At 43.7% G+C, this 19,091-nt stretch overlaps 1 protein-coding gene across 1 annotated transcript; it reads left to right on the top strand.

The window, feature by feature from the left end:
* Nucleotides 1-772: 772 nt before the first annotated feature.
* Ovgp1 (oviductal glycoprotein 1) lies at nt 773-14,332 on the top strand. Its single transcript, XM_087897674.1, has 11 exons — nt 773-899; nt 1,446-1,475; nt 1,857-2,061; nt 2,691-2,747; nt 4,112-4,277; nt 4,714-4,838; nt 6,455-6,563; nt 6,644-6,829; nt 8,104-8,220; nt 12,040-12,175; nt 13,075-14,332. The coding sequence occupies exons 1-11, from the start codon at nt 776-778 to the stop codon at nt 13,974-13,976; spliced, it is 2,157 nt and encodes a 718-aa protein (XP_087753800.1). The 5' UTR covers nt 773-775; the 3' UTR covers nt 13,977-14,332.
* The last annotated feature ends 4,759 nt before the right edge of the window (nt 14,333-19,091 follow it).

Here is a 19,091-nt window from a genome sequence, read left to right as displayed (position 1 = left end):
TTCTATGAGGACAGCCAAGAGCTGCTGCTCAGGACTGCTGTCCCCTACCATACCACATGCTGTCCCCTCCTGACCACAAGGTTTCATGTCAGCCAACAACAAAAGGTCAGAGGAGAAGGATAGTGCGATAATTCTTCGCACATTTGACACTGGGTCTGAACTCCTTGTATTATGCAGAGAACACGCTGTTTTAGAGTGTTTACCTGTTGACATGAGCTGTCTGGTGAGTGTCAGTGTATGGGTTTGAGCATCCTGCTCTTTTGCCCAACTTCCTAATAACATCTGTAGTCAACTATGCTTTTAGTTTATGCAAACCACAATTTTCACACTATCACTTCTGCCCCTATATATTCCTGGGAGGTAAGAATGAGCTATTTACTTCAGGTTTTCTTTATGTGTGGAAACTTCAGGGGCTCAGTAATTCATCCAAAACTATAAAGCTTCTAAATGATTGCTACCTTGGCTCTTAAGTCTAAATCCAAACTGAGGCTTTGACGCTTCATGATACACTGCTTTCTTTGTGGACATACCCCATCATGCAGTGTTTCTCCTCTACCTCAGCTGTGGGGAACGGAATACCAGGCAATGGGGCCAATTGTTACACAAGGCTCAGGATCACTGCCCTTGTCTTTGTTATAGTCTGTGGTGAACACTGACTCTCTGATCGTGTCAGGCCAGGGATGTGGCTTTGTTGGCCCTGAGAACTCTGGCTATTCTGAAGAGGGAGCACAAGTATTTCTGAGGTCATTGTGACTCTTGAGTCATCGTTTCTGGCATGGAATGTATGGGTAGTTGGGCTCTCCCCATGCTGCACATAGGCCGGCTCCTATTAAAGGGGCTTGAGCTCCATCCCCGTAGCTGCCAGACAGTTGAGATGGGGAGGCTGCTGCTGTTGGCTGGTGAGTATGCCGGATCCTAGCAATGCCACAAAGTTCAGGAGATGCCAGTTTGTCATTTCTCTGGTGCCCAGTAGAGCAGTCTGGGACTCAGAGAGTCTGGATTAACAAATATGAGACAGACATAACAAAGAATCAAGAGGCACTAAGAGGGGAAGGGCCAGAGAAGCAGTTCTCCAACCAAGTTGTTTTCTTGCCTGGGCTTTGTCTTGGACCAGTTTATTCCGAATTTCTGAGGAGAGGGCTTTGATATGAGTACTTTTGAATTTATAGCCAAGATTGAGAACCGCTGGCTGAGCGCTTTAGCAGGACTTCTGCTATCGTCTCTATGCAGAGTGTGTGCAGGTACATGTGATAGCTACTAGGAAAGAGGCTTAGACTAGCTCCACTGTTAACTTGGAAGGAGAGGAAACCAGTGACTGATGTGTGTCACCATTGGTGCATCTGCATGTGTATATGGTGCTGAGCTGGAGGGGTCACTTGCATATCGGAGGGTGTGCAGAAGCATGCCACACTGCATGTGTCCATGAATTTTTTCATTTCCTGCAGGGCTGGTTCTTCTGATGAAACACAATGATGGTAAGGAAACCACCTTCTCTCCTCCATAGCCAGGGAGATTCTCTGGCTAGGAAATCTTCTCCCTTCAGTGTTTCCTGGACCCTGCCTGTCTTGGCTCCTTGGTCAGAGGTTATTGATCCAATGGAATTCAGCACAGGATGCTGGTCACTTGCTGTTTGTATGGCTCAATAGGTCCCCGGCTCTAGACTGATAAGGGCTTCTCTCTTCTCCCAGCAGCGAAGACAAGGGTTTTAGGGGCATGTGTAGGAGGTGTTGATGTATGTGGGAGGGATGGAGACTGTTACAGTGACCTGGTCTCTTTGGCTGTGCTTTCTCTACCCTCCAGAAGCTGAGCTCCCTCCTTGCCCCATGATCTCTGCTAATACTTGGTGTCCTTGCCAGGTACTGCCTACAAGCTGGTATGTTATTTCACCAATTGGGCTCACAGTCGACCAGGCCCCGCCTCCGTCATGCCCCGTGATCTGAACCCCTTCCTTTGTACACACCTGATATTTGCCTTTGCCTCAATGAACAACAATCAGATTGTTGCCAATAATCTCCAGGATGAGAAAATTCTCTACCCAGAGTTCAACAAACTCAAGGAGAGGTATGTTAGGGTCTTGGATTTTAGAGCTAGAGAAAAATTCAGCCCATTTCTCTTATTAACCTTAAGCTTCCCTGGTCTTCCTAATCCTACTTTTCTTTCAAGTGGAGATCTGAGCACTAACTAAGAGCTCTCTGTTGACCATCCCCCTGAGCTGCTTCTTGCCTTGATGACTTGGTAGTTAGTGTTGCCTGTCCGTGGATGGCTTCACACTCCTTTCTCCTGGTAAACTCTGGCTCCCCCTTTGAGGGGTTAGGTGCTTGAAAGAGGCGTGGGGTGCTTGTCTATGTGTTTGCTGTTGTATTTCAGCCAAAGGCACATCGTCATTGCTCAGTGAATGGGAAAATGAGTGACGAGAGATTTTAGACTCTTTTCTGAAAATGTTATTGGGAAGTGAGGGAGCTTGGGGCACTTTGTAGTCTTGGTGCGCAGAGCTGTAAGGGTCTTTGGAGTGATTATTCATCTCCCTTTCCTTTACTTCTGTGGTCCCCTCCCTATGCTCTCTCCTATTCTTCTCATGTCCCTTGCTCCTTTTCCCACTGTTTTTCCAATGCACAGCAGAAAGAAGAGCAGTGACTGCTGCTGCCTCTAGAGTAAGGACCTACTTACCCACTCTCTCCCCCACATCCCAGGAACAGGGCCCTTAAAACACTGCTGTCCATCGGAGGCTGGAACTTCGGCACATCACGGTGAGCTGCTCTGCCACTGTCTTCTCTCTGGGAGGTAGAACAAGATGAGCTGGAAGTGAGAATAATGGTGTGTGTGTGTGTGTGTGTGTGTGTGTGTGTGTGTGTGTGTGTGTGTCTGAAAGCCAGCTTGGATATGAGAAGAGGGGCAGGAGAACATGACAGGCAATATGGACAATATGGTGCATTAACACTGGGAGTGCGGCACAGTGGCAGAGAACATGGCCACAATAAGACAAGACCCTGGGTCTGACCTTGGTACCATCTGAAAACACACCCAAAACAAAACAAAACACAAGACCACTTGGAGATACAAATCCATCGGGAAAAAATACCAAGGAAAATAGGCAACAGATGTGAAACTTAGGACCAGAAATGAGTAACAGGTAAAATGGGACATGCACAAATAAATCTTTAGTTGTTTTTGTTGGAGGCAGCGCCTTTGTTTCTGAAGAAAGTTTTATATAGGACAAGAAGAGTAACCCCCAAACGTCACAGGCCCTGGGCTTTCCCACTCTGTGCATGGAGCTGACTGTGTTAACGATAAAGAAGCAACACAGGATATGTTGGTGCTATTGCAGGGATTCAGGCATCCTTCATGCAGTGGCTGCTTTTGTTAGTGGCCCCATCCAAGATACACTAGGGGAATGACAAACAACCTTCATATTCTCAGAAGGAAGTTTCCTTGCTTCCTAGCTAAGGTCTGGGGCAGAGCCTGCCTTTCAGCCTTGGAGAGAGACCTGATAGCCTGGGACCCCCAGGTGGGATGGAGGATTCCAGGTGTGAGGTGTTTAACAACTAGCTCTGTCCAACCCCAGGCCTCATCTCTGTTTCTTTGACTTGTTGTGAACCTAAAGTCAAATGAGATGCCACATGTATTCATGAATTCATGTATGCACGCATGCATATATGTATGTATGAGTGATTTCTTGTGAAATGGCTGTATTTTAAATTGTTAGGAAAAGAAAGTAAGAGTCACAAGTATTGAGGAACTTGCAAGGCTTCTTCCAGGTGTCCTTGCCCCTCAAGAGGGCCTGGCTGAGTGGTGGCTGATAGACAATGGAATCCAGGTCCAGTTATTTCTAGGTCTAGTTATTTTATAATCACTTTTCACAAGGTTAATCTGGATTTGCTTAAAGTTCAGCTCTGATAAGCAAGAATTACTCTTAAGTGTTTTGCTATGGAAAAAAAAACAAACAAAAAAAATCAAATAAAGCCAAAGTATAAAAGGGCCAAGGGTGGGAATTCTTCTTGCGAGCACTTGCTTCTTGTGACAGTTTAAGCCATGAGACGGGGACCTTTCTAGGGCCTCAGAGATCACTGATTTTGAAGACAGTGTTCTTTGCCTTTCCCTGGTCTTCCTGCAGGTTCACCTCTATGCTAGCCACAATTGCCAGCCGTGAAGAGTTTATTGATTCTGTTATATCCTTCCTGAGAACACATGGCTTTGATGGGCTTGATCTCTTTTTCTTGTATCCTGGACTACGAGGCAGTCCCATGAATGACCGGTGGAATTTTCTCTTCTTAGTTGAAGTAAGGCCAATAAGAAAATGGTTTTATTTTTCATTTGGGGTCAGTAAGTGTTAGATAACACAAGTTTGGGACAGAGGAAAGGAACAGAATATTCTTCTACAGACATTCCCTGGACATGCTGAGTCACACTGTTGTAGAGTGGTTGCCCTGTGGCTGTTTCTGTCTTCCTCTGGATCTTGCCCCAGCTCTGTAGCCTAAGGGACACTTTCTCTCTGGAGCTCCCAGGCCTTGTTCCCAGCCTGCTCTCTTTCCCTGTGTTAACTCAAGTATCAAGTTGGTATACTGTCTGTCTTCACATAGTCTGTGTTCTCTTTCTGAAGCAGGCCTGACTTAAAGAGTGTAAACAATTTCTGCATGTGGCCTCTCTCTCTGTGTGTGTCTGTCTGTCTCTCTGTCTCTGTCTCTCTCTCTCTGTCTCTATTTCTCCCCCCTCCAGGAGCTCCAGTTTGCCTTTGAGAAGGAGGCACTGCTCACCCAGCGTCCAAGGCTGCTGCTGTCGGCTGCTGTGTCTGGTGTCCCATACATCATTCAGACGTCTTATGATGTGCGCTTTTTAGGAAGGTGAGTGGATGTTGCTCCAAAGTGACTAGAGGATTGTCCGACAGCCTCCGTTTGCTGTCCCCATGTTGGTGAGGTTCTGGGGTAAGCTGAGGGGTGGAGTGAGGAGCTTGTGAGGTTAGGATAGGAGTGATATGCTACCCATTCCTGGGCTTTTATCCAAAAACTCAGAACTGGGTTTTGTACTGCTGACTTATAACACCATTACCAAGGTAGAGTCTTCTTCAGGGCCCATTGCTGGAACTCATAGGTGGCAAATGCCATGGCCTGGCCTCTTCCTCCGCTGAGCACACGAATAGACATATAACATGCAATAGACGATAGTGTCAGAGGGCAGGTGAGTAGCATGCAATGCCATGGAAAACAACACAGGAATGCCCAGCTGGACTCACATTTCAGACGAGATCTTTTTGCAAAAGTTAAAAAAAGCAGACAAGAAATAGGTAGGTTATAAATAGTTCTAGACATGCTGGCTCTGAACTCATTTTCTTGACTCACAATCAAGTATTAAAGATAAAGAAACCAAGGTTCATGCGGAGAAAGAGAGGACATGCTGTCCCTGTGTAATAGCAGGAGGGAGGGTGTTTTCACATGGGAGGAAAAGAGGACCCAACAGGGGAGAAAGCTTATTAATGCTCATTGTGTTGCCAGGTAACAGTGAGAGAGCGCCGCCTTTACCTTTCTGGGTGACTTTCAAAAATTTTGTTAATATGAGTTCCCAATTATTTATCTTTAAAATGTAAAATGTTGGTTTTATATGATATTATATACTCATCTATAATCATAGCATCAGGGAGGTAGAGGAAGGAGGATCACGAGTTTGAGATTAGTGTAGATTAGTACATAGTCAGTTCTAGATCAGCATGGGTTATATAATAAGACATTGCCAGTTGGACGGTCGTGGCACATGCCTTTAGTCCCAGTACTCTGGAGGCAGAGATAGGTGGATCTCTGTGAGTTCGAGCCCAGCCTGGTCTACAAGAGCTAGTTCCAGGCCAGGATAGGCTCCAAAAACTACAGAGAAAACCTGTCTCGAAAAACAAAACAAAACAAAACAAAAAAACAACAAAAAACTAAAAAAAAAAAGACACTGCTATGAAAGACAGACAGACAGGCAAGCAGACAGACAGCGAGGACGAGTCTATTTATGACATTCATCAGATTTAATTAGATAACCAGCATAAGCCCTTACATTCTGGCATGATACATACTCAGGTAACATTTGGCCATTATGATTATGAAAGCATTCTGGGAGAGTGGGCGTCAGTGGTTCTTTGGCATACATCTGTTTTCCTCTTATGGGATGGCACTGTGGTTCGATTCCTGACAGTTTATTCAAGCCTCTGCCCGCACTCTGTCAGGCCTGCATGTATTCACTTCCTTGTCTGAGCTCTTTCCACCTCCACCTATCCTCTCAGGATGCACAAAGCTTGGTGTGCAGCTATCCCTAGCCAGCAATTCATTGCATCCCAAGGTGGCTTGCTGAACCTGGGCAGGTGCACGAGAGCAAGAACCTTTGATGACTGGCTTACAGCTGTTTAGTTGAATAGGGCTGCGATGATCTGAACTGGGTAGTTTAGTTAGCCTGACATCCTTATCTGCTCCTCTGTTCTTTACAGACGTCTGGATTTCATTAGTGTCTTGTCTTATGACTTACACGGAAGTTGGGAAAAGTTTACAGGACACAACAGTCCTCTGTTCTCTCTTCCTGAAGACTCCAAATCTTCGGTAAGGGAAGACCTCAGGGGATCTAGATTTTCATCCTTGAGCCCAGGCAGCTGGTGAGGTTATCTTCTTCCCACCTACAGGCATATGCTATGAATTACTGGAGAAATCTTGGGGCACCTGCAGATAAACTACTCATGGGCTTTCCCACCTATGGACGTACCTTTCACCTCCTCAGTGCATCTAAGCATGGATTGCAGGCTGCCTCAACGGGACCAGCATCTCCTGGGAAGTATACCAAGCAGGCTGGCTTCCTGGCTTACTATGAGGTGATGGAATTAGAGACCTCGGTCTAGTAGTTGGGACTCCTCCCTCAAGCTGGAGCAAGAGCAATAGTGGGTGAGGGCTAGAGACAGGGCAAGAGACGGGTTATTTTTTCCAGACAAGGGAAATTCACTGAAAAATTTTTTTCAGTTGGGGTTGTGGAATCCTTTGTGAGAGATAAGAGGCCAGGGAGAATATGGATGGAAAGGAAAATCTTAAATGTTACATAGGTAAATTGGTCTATGGCCTAAATAAAGTGCAGGCCTTTTAAACACACACACACACACACACACACACACACACACACACACACACACACACATATACACATAAGAATTTTGGGGGTAAGTAGAGGACGGCAGTTGAAGAGTTATTGCCCTCCTTTAGGGAGGAGTGGAGCTGCTGCGTGGGCCTCTAAGCTCTGCTCCCCACTGGATCACTGGAGCTAGCTATTTTCCTGCTAATCTCATGGAGCATGGCTGTGCATGGTATCACAGTTGAATGAATGTTTTTTTGAGGGCTTGATAGATTATGGAAACTTCAGCACACAAAACCTTTCAAGTACAACCAACTGAACAACCGACAAACAACTTCAAGTACAAACAACTGAACAAACAAGTTGTTTGTTTCAAGTACAAACAACTTAACCACCAGCAACAACAACCACAAAAACCTCACGAAGAGTGACTTAGATATTACCTTCTACAGCAGAACTTGACCACTTCTATGTCTCTGCAACATTTGGTTTCTAGCACAATGCTGGGATTTCAGTGGGCACTCAAGAGTGTGGTGGGTTCCAACAACCTAGTCTACTCTGCCTTCAAGAGCATTAGAGGTACTAGTGAGATAGCTACCTAGATGGGGCAGCTGGTTCTGAGCTCTAAACAACTAAGAGAAACTTATTTCTGAAGACAGCCGAAGAGATGCGGTCCTGGTCACTGGCCAGGTTTATTCGTCTTAGTGTTGTGGCACTGGTGTTATTTACCAGACTTACTTTGTTTCTGGTGAATGCCAGTCACTTTTCTACCTTGTGTGTGCGTGTGTGTGTGTGTGTGTGTGTGTGTGTGTGTGTGTGTGTGTGTAAACCATGGACACTAAAGGAAGGGCCATATAACAGAAGGGACATAGTATGTAGAGGAATCCCTCTGTGAACAGTTTGCTCGCTCTCTCCCTGGGAAAGGTTTCCCCTGGATCCTTTCTCCTGAGACAAGGAGCAACTGAGTCTCCTGGTGCTTCTCTTCAATGTATTTCATGGATCTTACCTGTGTTCTCCTGGCAGGTTTGTTCCTTTATTCAGAGCGCAGAAAAGCACTGGATTGATTATCAGTATGTCCCCTATGCCTACCAGGGGCAGGAGTGGGTTGGCTACGATGACGCCATCAGCTTCAGTTACAAGGTGAGATGCTTGTTCTTTCCAGTTCCAGTATTCAGATTCTCATTAGCTTTGATGGGACTCTCCTGTATACTGTGTGTGTATGTGTGTGTGCACATGTGTGCAGACAGGGTTTATAGTACACCAGGTATCCATGGATGTTACTGATAGGCGCCGGGAATGAAGAAAGGCTTCCCGAGGTAGGAGGGAGCAGGAAGAAATGGTGAATTTTGAGCGACATCTTCTCACAGATTTAAAGTAGAATTTGGGTGAGGCAGGGTATTTCTATGGAGAGTCTAAAATACTGGTGAGAGTTTAATCCTTCAGTGGGAATATCTGACTTGGTATATGACTTTCAGTTTGAAAACTTGGAGCCTAATTGACCATCCCTTTCCCCAGGGTAAGTGGTATAAATTAAGTCAAGTCTGACAGGTGGTGTGTGTGTGTGTGTGTGTGTGTGTGTGTGTGCATGTGCATGTGGAGGTGAGAGGTACAGATGTCAGGTGTCTCTCTTTTTTTCTTTTTTTTCTATTTTGGTTTTTTTGAGACAGGGTTTCTCTGTAGCTTTGGAGCCTGTCCTGGAACTAGTTCTTGTAGATCAGGCTGGCCTCGAACTCACAGAGATTCACCTGCCTCTGCCTCCTGAGTTCTGGGATTAAAGGCATGCACCACCACCACCCAGCTTCAGTCATCTTTCTTAATTTCTACTCACCTTATCTTTTTTGTGAACTGGAATTCACAGATTCAACTAGACTGCTTGGTTAGCAAGCCCCAGGACTCTTCCTGTCTCTACCTCCCCGACTTTGGGATACAAGAACACATTTTAAATGTGGGTCCTGGGGAATGAACTCAGGTTCTCAAGATTACACAGCAGAGGGTTTTTTTTCCCCCCAACCAACCATCTCCTCAGCTCCGAGTTAGACAGGTTTTTGTGATCATGAATTCAAGCAGAAGCTTCATTGTCCAGATGTTCTTAAACCTTCCTTTGCTTTGATAATTCTGAAAGATTTAATAAATAGAAATTCTTGGTTGAGCTTATATTCGGTAGGTATTTCAAAAAGTCTACTTTTAGTGTGTTTTCACTTGGGACCTTGCTATAAATATTTGTAATTTTGGAAACTCTAAGAGACAAGGAAAGGTCTAGGAATAAGATAATGAGGGTCTGGACCTTGGAGGAGAGTTGGATTGTGAGTCTTGACAACTGCTGGATACTGGGTCTTAGGAGTAGAGAGAACTCATAGTTCTGATGTACACAATGGGAGTGGTAGATATTGGCTGCCCTTTGGGGGGCAGTTTGGGGTAAAAAGCACTAGAGATAACGGGACATTAATGATATTTCATTGTGTATTTCTTCTATGCACAACTCAAGTAGAAAGCAAGGCTTCCAGCTACTGGGACCTTACTCTAATTTGGGAATGGAAGACATAGAAAAGAAGACTCAATAGAAACATCCAATCAGATGAGCTAAATATATGGTCTCAGAACATTAGGCAGACGATCTCATCTGCTCCTACATGTGTTGCAGGGAGGCCCTGGGACCAGTAACAGAGAGTGAACTTAAATGATGGGCATTACTGTGTCTTGCTGAGCTAGAGCTACATAGAGGACATGAACCTGGTGAGGGGATGATTAAAACATTTTGTGAGTGTATCAGAGCCGAAAGAAACCTTGGGGGTCATTATTGAGACACAATTACTTTAAATATTTTAGCTCCTGCCTAGGGCAGGCGAGTTAGCAAAGGAAGCAGGCGAATTATGCTAAAGTGGATAGCCATCTTTCCACATTCTTCCAGAGCCACTTGCCTGTGCTCAAAGACCATTCCCTCCCCTCCCTCATCAGCACCCCAGTGTCGACACAGAAACAGTCTGGACTGTTCATTCCAGTGGAGAGGGAAGACAGGCAGTTTAGCCCTTCTGTCTAAGCCCCAAATTTCACAATGTCCAGCCTGCTCTGTGGTCCAAACCTCATGCACAGCCAGGAGAGCATCAGTTGGTCACAGTGCCTGAAAGTTTTACAGATTGGTTTATTTTATGGATACGAATGTTTTTCCTGCCTGTATGTGTGTGTACCACTAGCATGTTTAGTGCTCTTGATTACTAGATTACTAGATTACTTGATTACTTGATTACTAGTTAGAAGAGGGTGTTGTTTCCCCTGAAACTGGAATCACAGATAATTATGAGCCACTGTGTATGTATGTGGCAAACCTGGGTCCTCTGTAAGAGCCATAAGTGGTCTTAAGAGTTGAGCTATCTCTCCAGCCCCTCACACTAGGCAATGAAGAGAGGACATTTATGACTATAAGCTGCATTGGCCTCTAGCCTCTACTTCTCATTAGCTACAGAATCTTAGAAATTTTATATGACTCTTATCTTCCTTGGCCACTTTATTCAAGAAAAATAAATAATATTGCCAATATTTTTAGATCCAAAAGAATGCCTGTACACTACAATGTGAATGAGATTTTGAAGCTATTATGCTAAGTAGAATAATCAGCCAAAAGAAAACTGATAAATTCTGTATGATTCCACTTATTGTGCTAAGTATTTAAAAGGGCAAACCCGCAGAGGCAGGGGAACTAGGGTAGGGAGCCAATTCAAGATGTGGTTCTGGCTTCTCATTTCACTATGAATAGTTTGTTCTCTGGTCCAAGGAAACTTATAGCTTGTAGGTAGGATGTGCTTCTAGAACCCTTGGAGCTTCAGACTAATAGTTACGCTTCACCGACTTTCTTGTATTTTACATTTCTGGTAAATAAATCCCACAAAAGAGCAAAATGGCTCCGCAATGTCACACAGATATTTAAATAGGATAGAATCTTTGGGGACTTGTTTGTTTGTTTCTACCAGAGAGCACCAGCAAAATAACAACAGGTCCGGAAATTGAGTGCAAACCCTGCCATTTAGTTGTAGCTAAACTTTAAAAGTCATGGAGGATAGCCTTTTGATCCTCTCATCTGTATAAAGGGTGCACGGCATCTGTTTCATGGTTACTTTTCAGCAGCCCTGTAGCATTAAATATATGGAAGATTTTAAAAGATAAAATGATCTCGTAGTTCAGTTTGATGATAACGATGGTAGCAGGCAAGGGATATGGAAACAGTAGCTAACATTAGGAAACGTTAGCTATGTGCCTGCTAAAGCGAAAGAGTATTCCTATGTACATAAAACATAAGGTTTACCATTTTACCTATTGTTTAATGGCTGGGAGTGTTGAGACAGGGTCGCACGTAGGCACTCACTAGGTAACCACGACTTTTGAACTGCATTTCCTGCTGCTGAGTGCTGAGATTCTGAGCATGAACCGGCATGCCTTCCCTGCGTTTTAGCCATGTTGAAACCCACAAGTCAGTGCCATTAAATGGGCTCACATGTCGTTTGACTCTCTTACTGTTCGTCTTTACAGCCCCTCCATCTCCCCCAATTCAAACTCTGAACCCATAAACATTAACTCCCTTCCTCCCCCTCCACGGCACCTGGCAATGACTATTCTACTTCCTGCCTCTGTGAGTCGACCGATTTAAATACTTAGCACAATAAGTGAAATCACATCGATTCCATCATTTTTCTTTTGTCTGATTATTTTACTTACTATATAGTATCTTCAAAATACATTCATGTTGTTGTGTGTAGTCATTCTTTTGGTCTTAAAAATATTGGAAACACTGTTTTTCTTGAATGAGGTGATCAAGGAAGATAAGAGTCATATAAAATTTTAATATCCCATAGCTAATGAGAAATAGAGGTGATTCTTTTCATAAACGTCCTCCTTCATTGCCTTCTTCTGTTGCTCTCCCTATACCCAGACTGGAGGGTAGTTAGTAATTGATTATTACTTTTATAGGCAATGTTCGTGAAAAAGGAACATTTTGGGGGTGCCATGGTGTGGACACTGGACATGGATGACGTCAGCGGCACTTTCTGTGGCAATGGCCCTTTCCCCCTTGTCCATATATTGAATGAGCTCTTGGTACAGGCAGGTAAGTAACTAGGACCTGGAAGGCAGGGTTCTAAGTGGCAGACCAGACACTGGTGGGTCTATTCTGCTGGGTGTAACTTCTTTGACGTGACATTGAAGGAAGACAGCAAACTTTAATGTCAACCAAATCTGACCTCTTTGATTTTTCTTTGCCTCATCTGAAAGTGAGATAATCCCAGACGCGGGACATTTTGACAAACTAAATGAGATAATGGTTGAACAACATACTGTTTTTTAGTTAGCGTTCATTTCTAGTTTTTCTTCTCATTTCTTGAACACACATGAGCGCACACGCACACACACACACAAACACACACACACACCTGTTGATAGCAGCTGCACTGGCATTTGGAACATTGAATATAAGATCTGCACTCCTTTAGAGATTCAGGGCTGAAACTCAGCCAGGCCAAGCACTTACACGGGTTCTAATCCAATGGTTTGCCACTTGTGGTCTGGAGTCTCCAGGCCTCAGCTTTGTTTCTGATGCCTCCTCCAATGTGGCTATGGACGGCCTCTCTTTGAGGTGTTCTAACAACAAATTAGGCCTTGAACAATGGGTCTGGCTAGAGGTACCCAGAGAGATTAAAGTGAGGGTGTAAACATAGGGACCTAAGGGTTATCACCTTAGGTTATCATGAGTTATCACCAGAAATGCAGCAAATCCATATAAGGCCCACAGTTTGGGTCTATGCTAACACTTCAGGGTAAAGGAACAGGTCTTCAGTGTGGTGGGATTTTTATCTCTTCCCTCTGGGAAGTAAATCTTGAAATTCTTCAATGCTAGATTTTTGGACCAGATTTTTCAGCTTTGGAGTGGCTTTAGAGTTGTTGGGAATTGATAAAGGAAAGGAGAGGTAGAAATCTTACCCTTTTTTTTTCTGATAATTTTTTCTCTAGAGTTGAACTCAACCCCTTTGCCACAATTTTGGTTTACATCGCCTGTGAATTCCTCAGGACCTGGCTCTGAGGGTCTGCCTGTGACGGAGTTGACCACTGAGGCTGTAAAGATTCTGCCACCAGGAGGAGAGGCTATGGCTGCTGAGGGCCACGGAAAGTATGAAAATGTGACTACAATCCCCAATGGTGGATTCGTGACCCCTGGGAGAACAATGTCTCCTGCAACACATACTGTAGCTCTAGAAAGTAACACCATGGCTCCCGGGGCAAACGCTACAACCTCACTGGACCTTCTGTCTGAGACCATCACTGAGATGACAGTGACAGTCCAGACACAGACACCAGGGGGAGGGACCACGGTCACAGTGGGTAATCAGTCTGTGACCCCTAGGGGAGAGATCACGGCCACAGTGGGTAATCAGTCTGTGACCCCTGGGGGAGAGACCACGGTCACAGTGGGCAATCAGTCTGTGACCTCTGAGGGAGAGACCACGGCCACAGTGAGCAATCAGTCTGTGACCCCTGGGGGAGAGACCATGGCCACAGTGGGCAATCAGTCTGTGATCTCTGAGGGAGAGACCACGGCCACAGTGGGCACTCAGTCTGTGACCCCTGGGGGAGAGACCACGGTCACAGTGGGCAATCAGTCTGTGACCCCTGGGGGAGAGACCATGGCCACAGTGGGCAATCAGTCTGTGACCTCTGCAGAGATGGTTACAACTCTTGCCCATCTTCAGACTATGACTCCCATTGAGGAGGAAACTTCTAGGGAGAAGACTGTGGCCCTTGAAAGGGTCACTGTTCCCCCTAGAGAGATGTCAGTTACCCCCAATAGGCAGAATACAACTCTAAAGTGGGAGAATTTGATTACTGAGGTGGAAACTTATTCCCAGGATGGGTGAATTGGTCCTTGTGTAGAAGTAGAGAACAGGATGCTGCCCTCCAGCTCCATCACCCTGTCCCCAGGATATACTCCTTTCTCTTTTGAAAATGGCTTCACTATTACTGATGGGAACTCTCCTTTGTCAACTCAACAACCCTTCTAACAAATCTCTCTTAAGAAAAAGAAAATTCAGGACACACTGTTATGGATCAAAGACCATGAACTCTCTTGGTGGCAAATCCTAGGGGAAAACCCTTGCTTTTTCTTCTATATGATATGACAGAAGCCACTTCAGGGGTTTTTGTGGGGCTAAGCTGGCACCAAAGCTAACATAGGGCAATTTCCTTTCTGTCAAATAAACTGGAAGCATAAGAATTTTCCTGTGGTCTCTGCAATTATTTTATTTTTCTTTATGGTATATGCGTGTGAGCCCCACACATTCACGTGCCTGTGGAGGCCAGAAGAGGGCATTGACTTCTTGGGATCAGAGTTCTAGGCGGTTCTAAATTGCCTGGCATGGGTGCTACAAACCCAATTCTTGGGCTGTACAAGACCAGTAAGTACTTCTAACTTCTGAGTGATTTCTGCAGCTCACGCTGAGATTCTTAAAGTGTTGTCAACAATCCAATTGTCAGCTTCTTTCTTTCAAGGTGAAATCTCTCCATTGCTGGTTTTGGAAACAGTTTTGAGTCTAGTCTGCAGAGATGTTTCTCTTTGTAGATTATGAGTTTCCTTCTCTAACACGAGCACCCACCCACATCATTGGGGACCAGAGCCAAAATCTATCTCTTCTAGAAAGGTTTCCTACAATCCTCAAGGGAAGCTGTGAGGGAGAGAAAGAAAGTGGATTTCCAAGGACATTTTCTGTTTGGAAAATTTTATTTTATTTTATTTTATAGGAACACCCTCACTTACTTGCTCCTCAAGAAGATGATGAAAAAGTAAAACATTAGTTTAAAACTATTTTTATAGGGGCTGGAAGGATGGGTTAGCAATTAAAAGAAATGGTCATCTTCTAAAGAATAGGATTTTGTTCTCAGAAACAGACTTAAAACTGTTTCTAATTCCAGCACCAGGCTATCCAATAACCTTCTTCTGACTTCTGGGCACCAGGCGCACACATGGGCCACATGCATACATGCAGGCTCTTTCTGTGAGTTCTTTGCTCAAACTTGGGTTGTCAGGCTTATGTTAAGCCTATTTACCACTGGAGCCATCCCCTTGCCCATCTCTGTGGTCTTAATGCAACATGCCAGTCTCCAGAACTTTCTCCTTAGGTATGGCTTAGTGCCCACTACAACATAGATTCTGAGAAGAGGTTCCCCTGGGAAGCAAGTTAGAATTTATTCAAAGCAGGCCATCATCAAGTGGGAGATGGGAGTTTCCCTAAAATGATTGTAGGTGGCATCCTGAAGTCTCTAGACCTAAGTGCAGCTAGTTGGGCACCACTTTGTGGGAAATGGACTATATTCTGATCATACTAAGGGAAATTTATAAATTTTGGGCCTGTGAATAAAAAAAAGCTTTAGTAGCCAGGGTTTTTTTTTTTTTTTTTTTTTTTTTTTTTTTTTTTTTTAACCAAGGCTACATTAATGACTTGCCAGAACCCCAACGATTAATGTTAAGACTCTGACCTTTTGAAGTCATGCATCGTATTCTATTTAAGTCTCATTGTTTTTCACATAACTTAAATCACTTCCTTAGACCTTTACAACTTGCATAAACTTTGTTTTTTCTATCTGGAAAAATCTAATCATTTACTATGAGACATAGGCACTTGATTGTTGAGAGCAGTCATTGAAAAGCAAGTTCTTTTAAATGAAAGTAAACATTTAGTATCAGCATGGTAGCTTCAATTTGTGTTTACACTGAAGCTTGTTTTGTGAGTTTATCTCTCTCAGCATGAAGCCTGCCAGCAGGGTAAACCTGTCTGTGGGTTTGCCTTTATCAGCAGGAGACCTAGTTGGTGGAAAAAAAGCAAGGCCTGGTTTTTACTTACAAAATGGACTGACCTGGCTGCTGCAGTCTTTGTGGGAGAACCTGGTGTTGGTTGCTGTTAAACTGATAAAACAGGGCAAGCAATCAACACCACCAGTGAGATCTGAGAAGGAAAATTTGAGTAGGAAGTATAAACCAGATGACGTCTGTAACAACTAAAATGACAGACGCTTACCTGCTGCCTGGACAGCCAGCCTGCGATCCTCCATGGTGATCTTGGTGGTTTTTTTTGTTTTGGGGGGTGTGTGTAGAAAGGTCTTCTGTCTTTGGCTGCCACACAGGGCAGTATCAGCCTTTGGCCTCTAGACCCAGAAGATCTGAGAGATTTTACTGTGTAGGGTGAACTTGGTAAGTCAGAGTAGGGCGGTGAACCCAACAGTGTCCTGTGCTTGGGTGGGGGCTGGGTAGTGGGTTAGTCATGGGGGCAGTTCTTTGCCTAGAGGTTAACATTACCACATTCAAAGCAAGGCACAGATGGAGTCCCTTGCTGCCCATCTTCTTTGGCATAACCTCCGTTGCTGCTACCAGAAGCTGATATTTTTGTCTATCGCGGTGTTAGGTCTCAAGAAATTCCATTTCCTAAAGTCTGCTATTTAGGAAAATGCCAGCATTCCCTCAGAGACATATACGGCTCTTCCATTAACCTGTCTCTGGTGCCTATTAGCATATCAAGGTCTATGCTAGGCTCTAGGCTCCCTAAGTCCCTACTTATTTGACTCCTGTTACAGAGTCATCCTGGCTGGCATACCCCACCCCGTACCCTAAACCTCTCCAGCCCCCGAGCTTCACTGCCCCCTGTCTTCCCTACATGACTCAGCCATTTTAGCTAAGGGCTCTCTCAGTTCTGCTCTTGGCTCTGTTCCTTGCTGTCTGTTTCCCCTCTCTCCTTCTCTTGCTCTCCCCACCTCCTCTCATGGCCTGGTCTATTCTGCTGGCCATGTTCAGTCTGGACTCTTCCTGATGCTTCTGGCTGTCCTCTCCCTCAAGTTTATAATAAAAATCTTTTCGATCATACCTTGTAGGGATCATATCCTCATTTTCATTTACAAGGGAGGGGATTGAGGGCTATTAATCGGTTAAGTATACCTGATTTCAAACAAACTTTTTTTTTTATTTGCTTTAGGCTTAACTTTCACATTTGCAGAAGGCCAAAGTTTGCCCCTGCAAATGAGTTGTATTTCTATTTAGCATGACCACAAGTGTAGTTCTGAACACATTAAAGAATATGATCATTTATAAGGTGTCTGACCATTAACTTGCATGTCTCAATTTCCTTTAACACTGCAACAAATCAGTAGCTTTTTAGTAGATGAGGATTTTACAGTTTTATCTCTGTTAAGTTTGAGCTTTATAAATTTGAATTGAAGGTTTAACTGAGATTCTTTATCATTAAAATCAAACTTTTAAACCATAAAGACAGCCCACAGAGAGACAAGGAACCTTGTCTTTCTGATGTTTAAACATTAGTGTATTTTTATAGAATATTGCAGTTTTTTTTTTAAAATATGACTTTAGCCCACAAAGAGACTGGGAACCTCGTCTTTCTGATTGTTTAACAGTGCACTTTCATAGAATATTGCAGTTTTCTTATATGACTTAGTTTCTCCAAATAGCTAAAGCTTCACAAAGTTAGCAAAGACAAAGGCTAGACATGTGGAGGTCAGAAGCAACTTGCAGGACTTGATTTTCTTTTTCCACTGTGGGTCATGGGGATCAAACTCAGGTCATCAGGCTTGTGTGTGTGACAAATACTTTTACCTGTTGAGCAATATCACCAGCTTCAGTACCACTCACAGCAGAAAGGGTCAAAGGCTTAAACTTTTTGACCTGGGAAGTGTGAGAGGCAGAATCAACACCAATTACTCCTCTGTAGCTCTTTGAATCTATCAGGTTTTATCCCAAGATCTGACTCCTGAGTTTTATTTAATAATAGAACAATAAAAGTAGTCACTTCATCTAGAGTCCAATGTGGGGCATTAGATCACATGGCTGTGAAGCCTCCACTTCTCCATGTGGCTACAGACATTACTTGGGCAGCTCCCACCCCTTCTCCCTGCAAGCCCTCCTAGTGTGTTGTGGGTCTTTCCCATTGCAGTCTCCCTGCAGCAGCCTCTGGTAACTGCTCACCCTGGCCCCAAACTGGACAGTTGCAGCCACCCAACACCAGTTCTGCTATTCAGGTGGTCCCATGTCCTCACATGCTGTGTCCCCAACCCTCACCATACAACCAGAACAGAAATTAAAGACTTATGTAGAAAAGATTTCTGAATTGATTCTGAAAGGAAAATTGGGATTTTTGTCAATTAACAGGAACAAATCCAGCAGAAATTGTGGTACCTTTTACTAATGCTGAAATTTAAGTAAAATGGTTCAAAGCTCTTATGATTCCATTCAAAAGTCAGAATTATATACTATTCTCGTGGTTTTTTTTTTTAGATTTTCAAGAATCTCTTAATATAGTTACTGACTCTCAATATGCAGAAAGAGTTGTTTACATATGAAAACTGCTGAACTTTTTCAAGATGATTCAGAATTAATTTTGCTATTTATTCAATTACAAGAAATAATCAGAAATAGAAATTATCCCTTGTATATAACACGTATCAGATCCCACTCGGGTCTACAAGGCACTCTAGCACAAGGTAATGATAAAATCAATCACCTATTGCTAGGAAATGTGCTACAACCCTCAGAATTTCATAAGAAACACCATATTAATAGCAAAGGTTTTAGAAAGATTTTTCTATCACTTGACAAGAAGCCAAAGAAATTATAAGGAAATGTCCTACTTGTTCTTTGTATAACCAAACTCCATTACCTCCAAGGAGTAACCCAAAAGGTACTCAAAGATAGGAAATTTGACAAATGGATGTGTTTCATTTTGAGGAATTTGGAAAATTAAAGTATGTGCACCATACCATAGATACATATTCATGATTTCAACAAGTAATTGCTTTGCATGCTGAAAAAGCTGATTCTGTAATTACACATTTATTAGAACTCATGGTCATTATGGGAATGACCATACAAATTAAGACTGATAATGCCCCAGCATATGTCTCTAGTAAAGTTAAACAGTCTTTTTTGCATATTACAACTTAAAGCATATTACCTTATATATAATTTATGTCTTAGT

The sequence above is a fragment of the Myodes glareolus genome, chromosome 17 (assembly GCF_982192425.1).
Source record: "Myodes glareolus chromosome 17, mMyoGla1.1, whole genome shotgun sequence".
Taxonomy (NCBI): domain Eukaryota; kingdom Metazoa; phylum Chordata; class Mammalia; order Rodentia; family Cricetidae; genus Myodes; species Myodes glareolus.
Note: the sequence above shows the minus strand (reverse complement) of the source record. Positions and strands in the feature narration are given on the sequence as shown.

Bases quoted from the DNA above. Each gene is read 5' to 3' on its own strand.
- Ovgp1 (XM_087897674.1), top strand. From the start codon at position 776: ATGGAATGTATGGGTAGTTGGGCTCTCCCCATGCTGCACATAGGCCGG. The intron at 2,748-4,111 runs GTGAGCTGCTCT...GTCTTCCTGCAG, and splicing joins TGGAACTTCGGCACATCACG to GTTCACCTCTATGCTAGCCA. The intron at 8,221-12,039 runs GTGAGATGCTTG...TTACTTTTATAG, and splicing joins CCATCAGCTTCAGTTACAAG to GCAATGTTCGTGAAAAAGGA.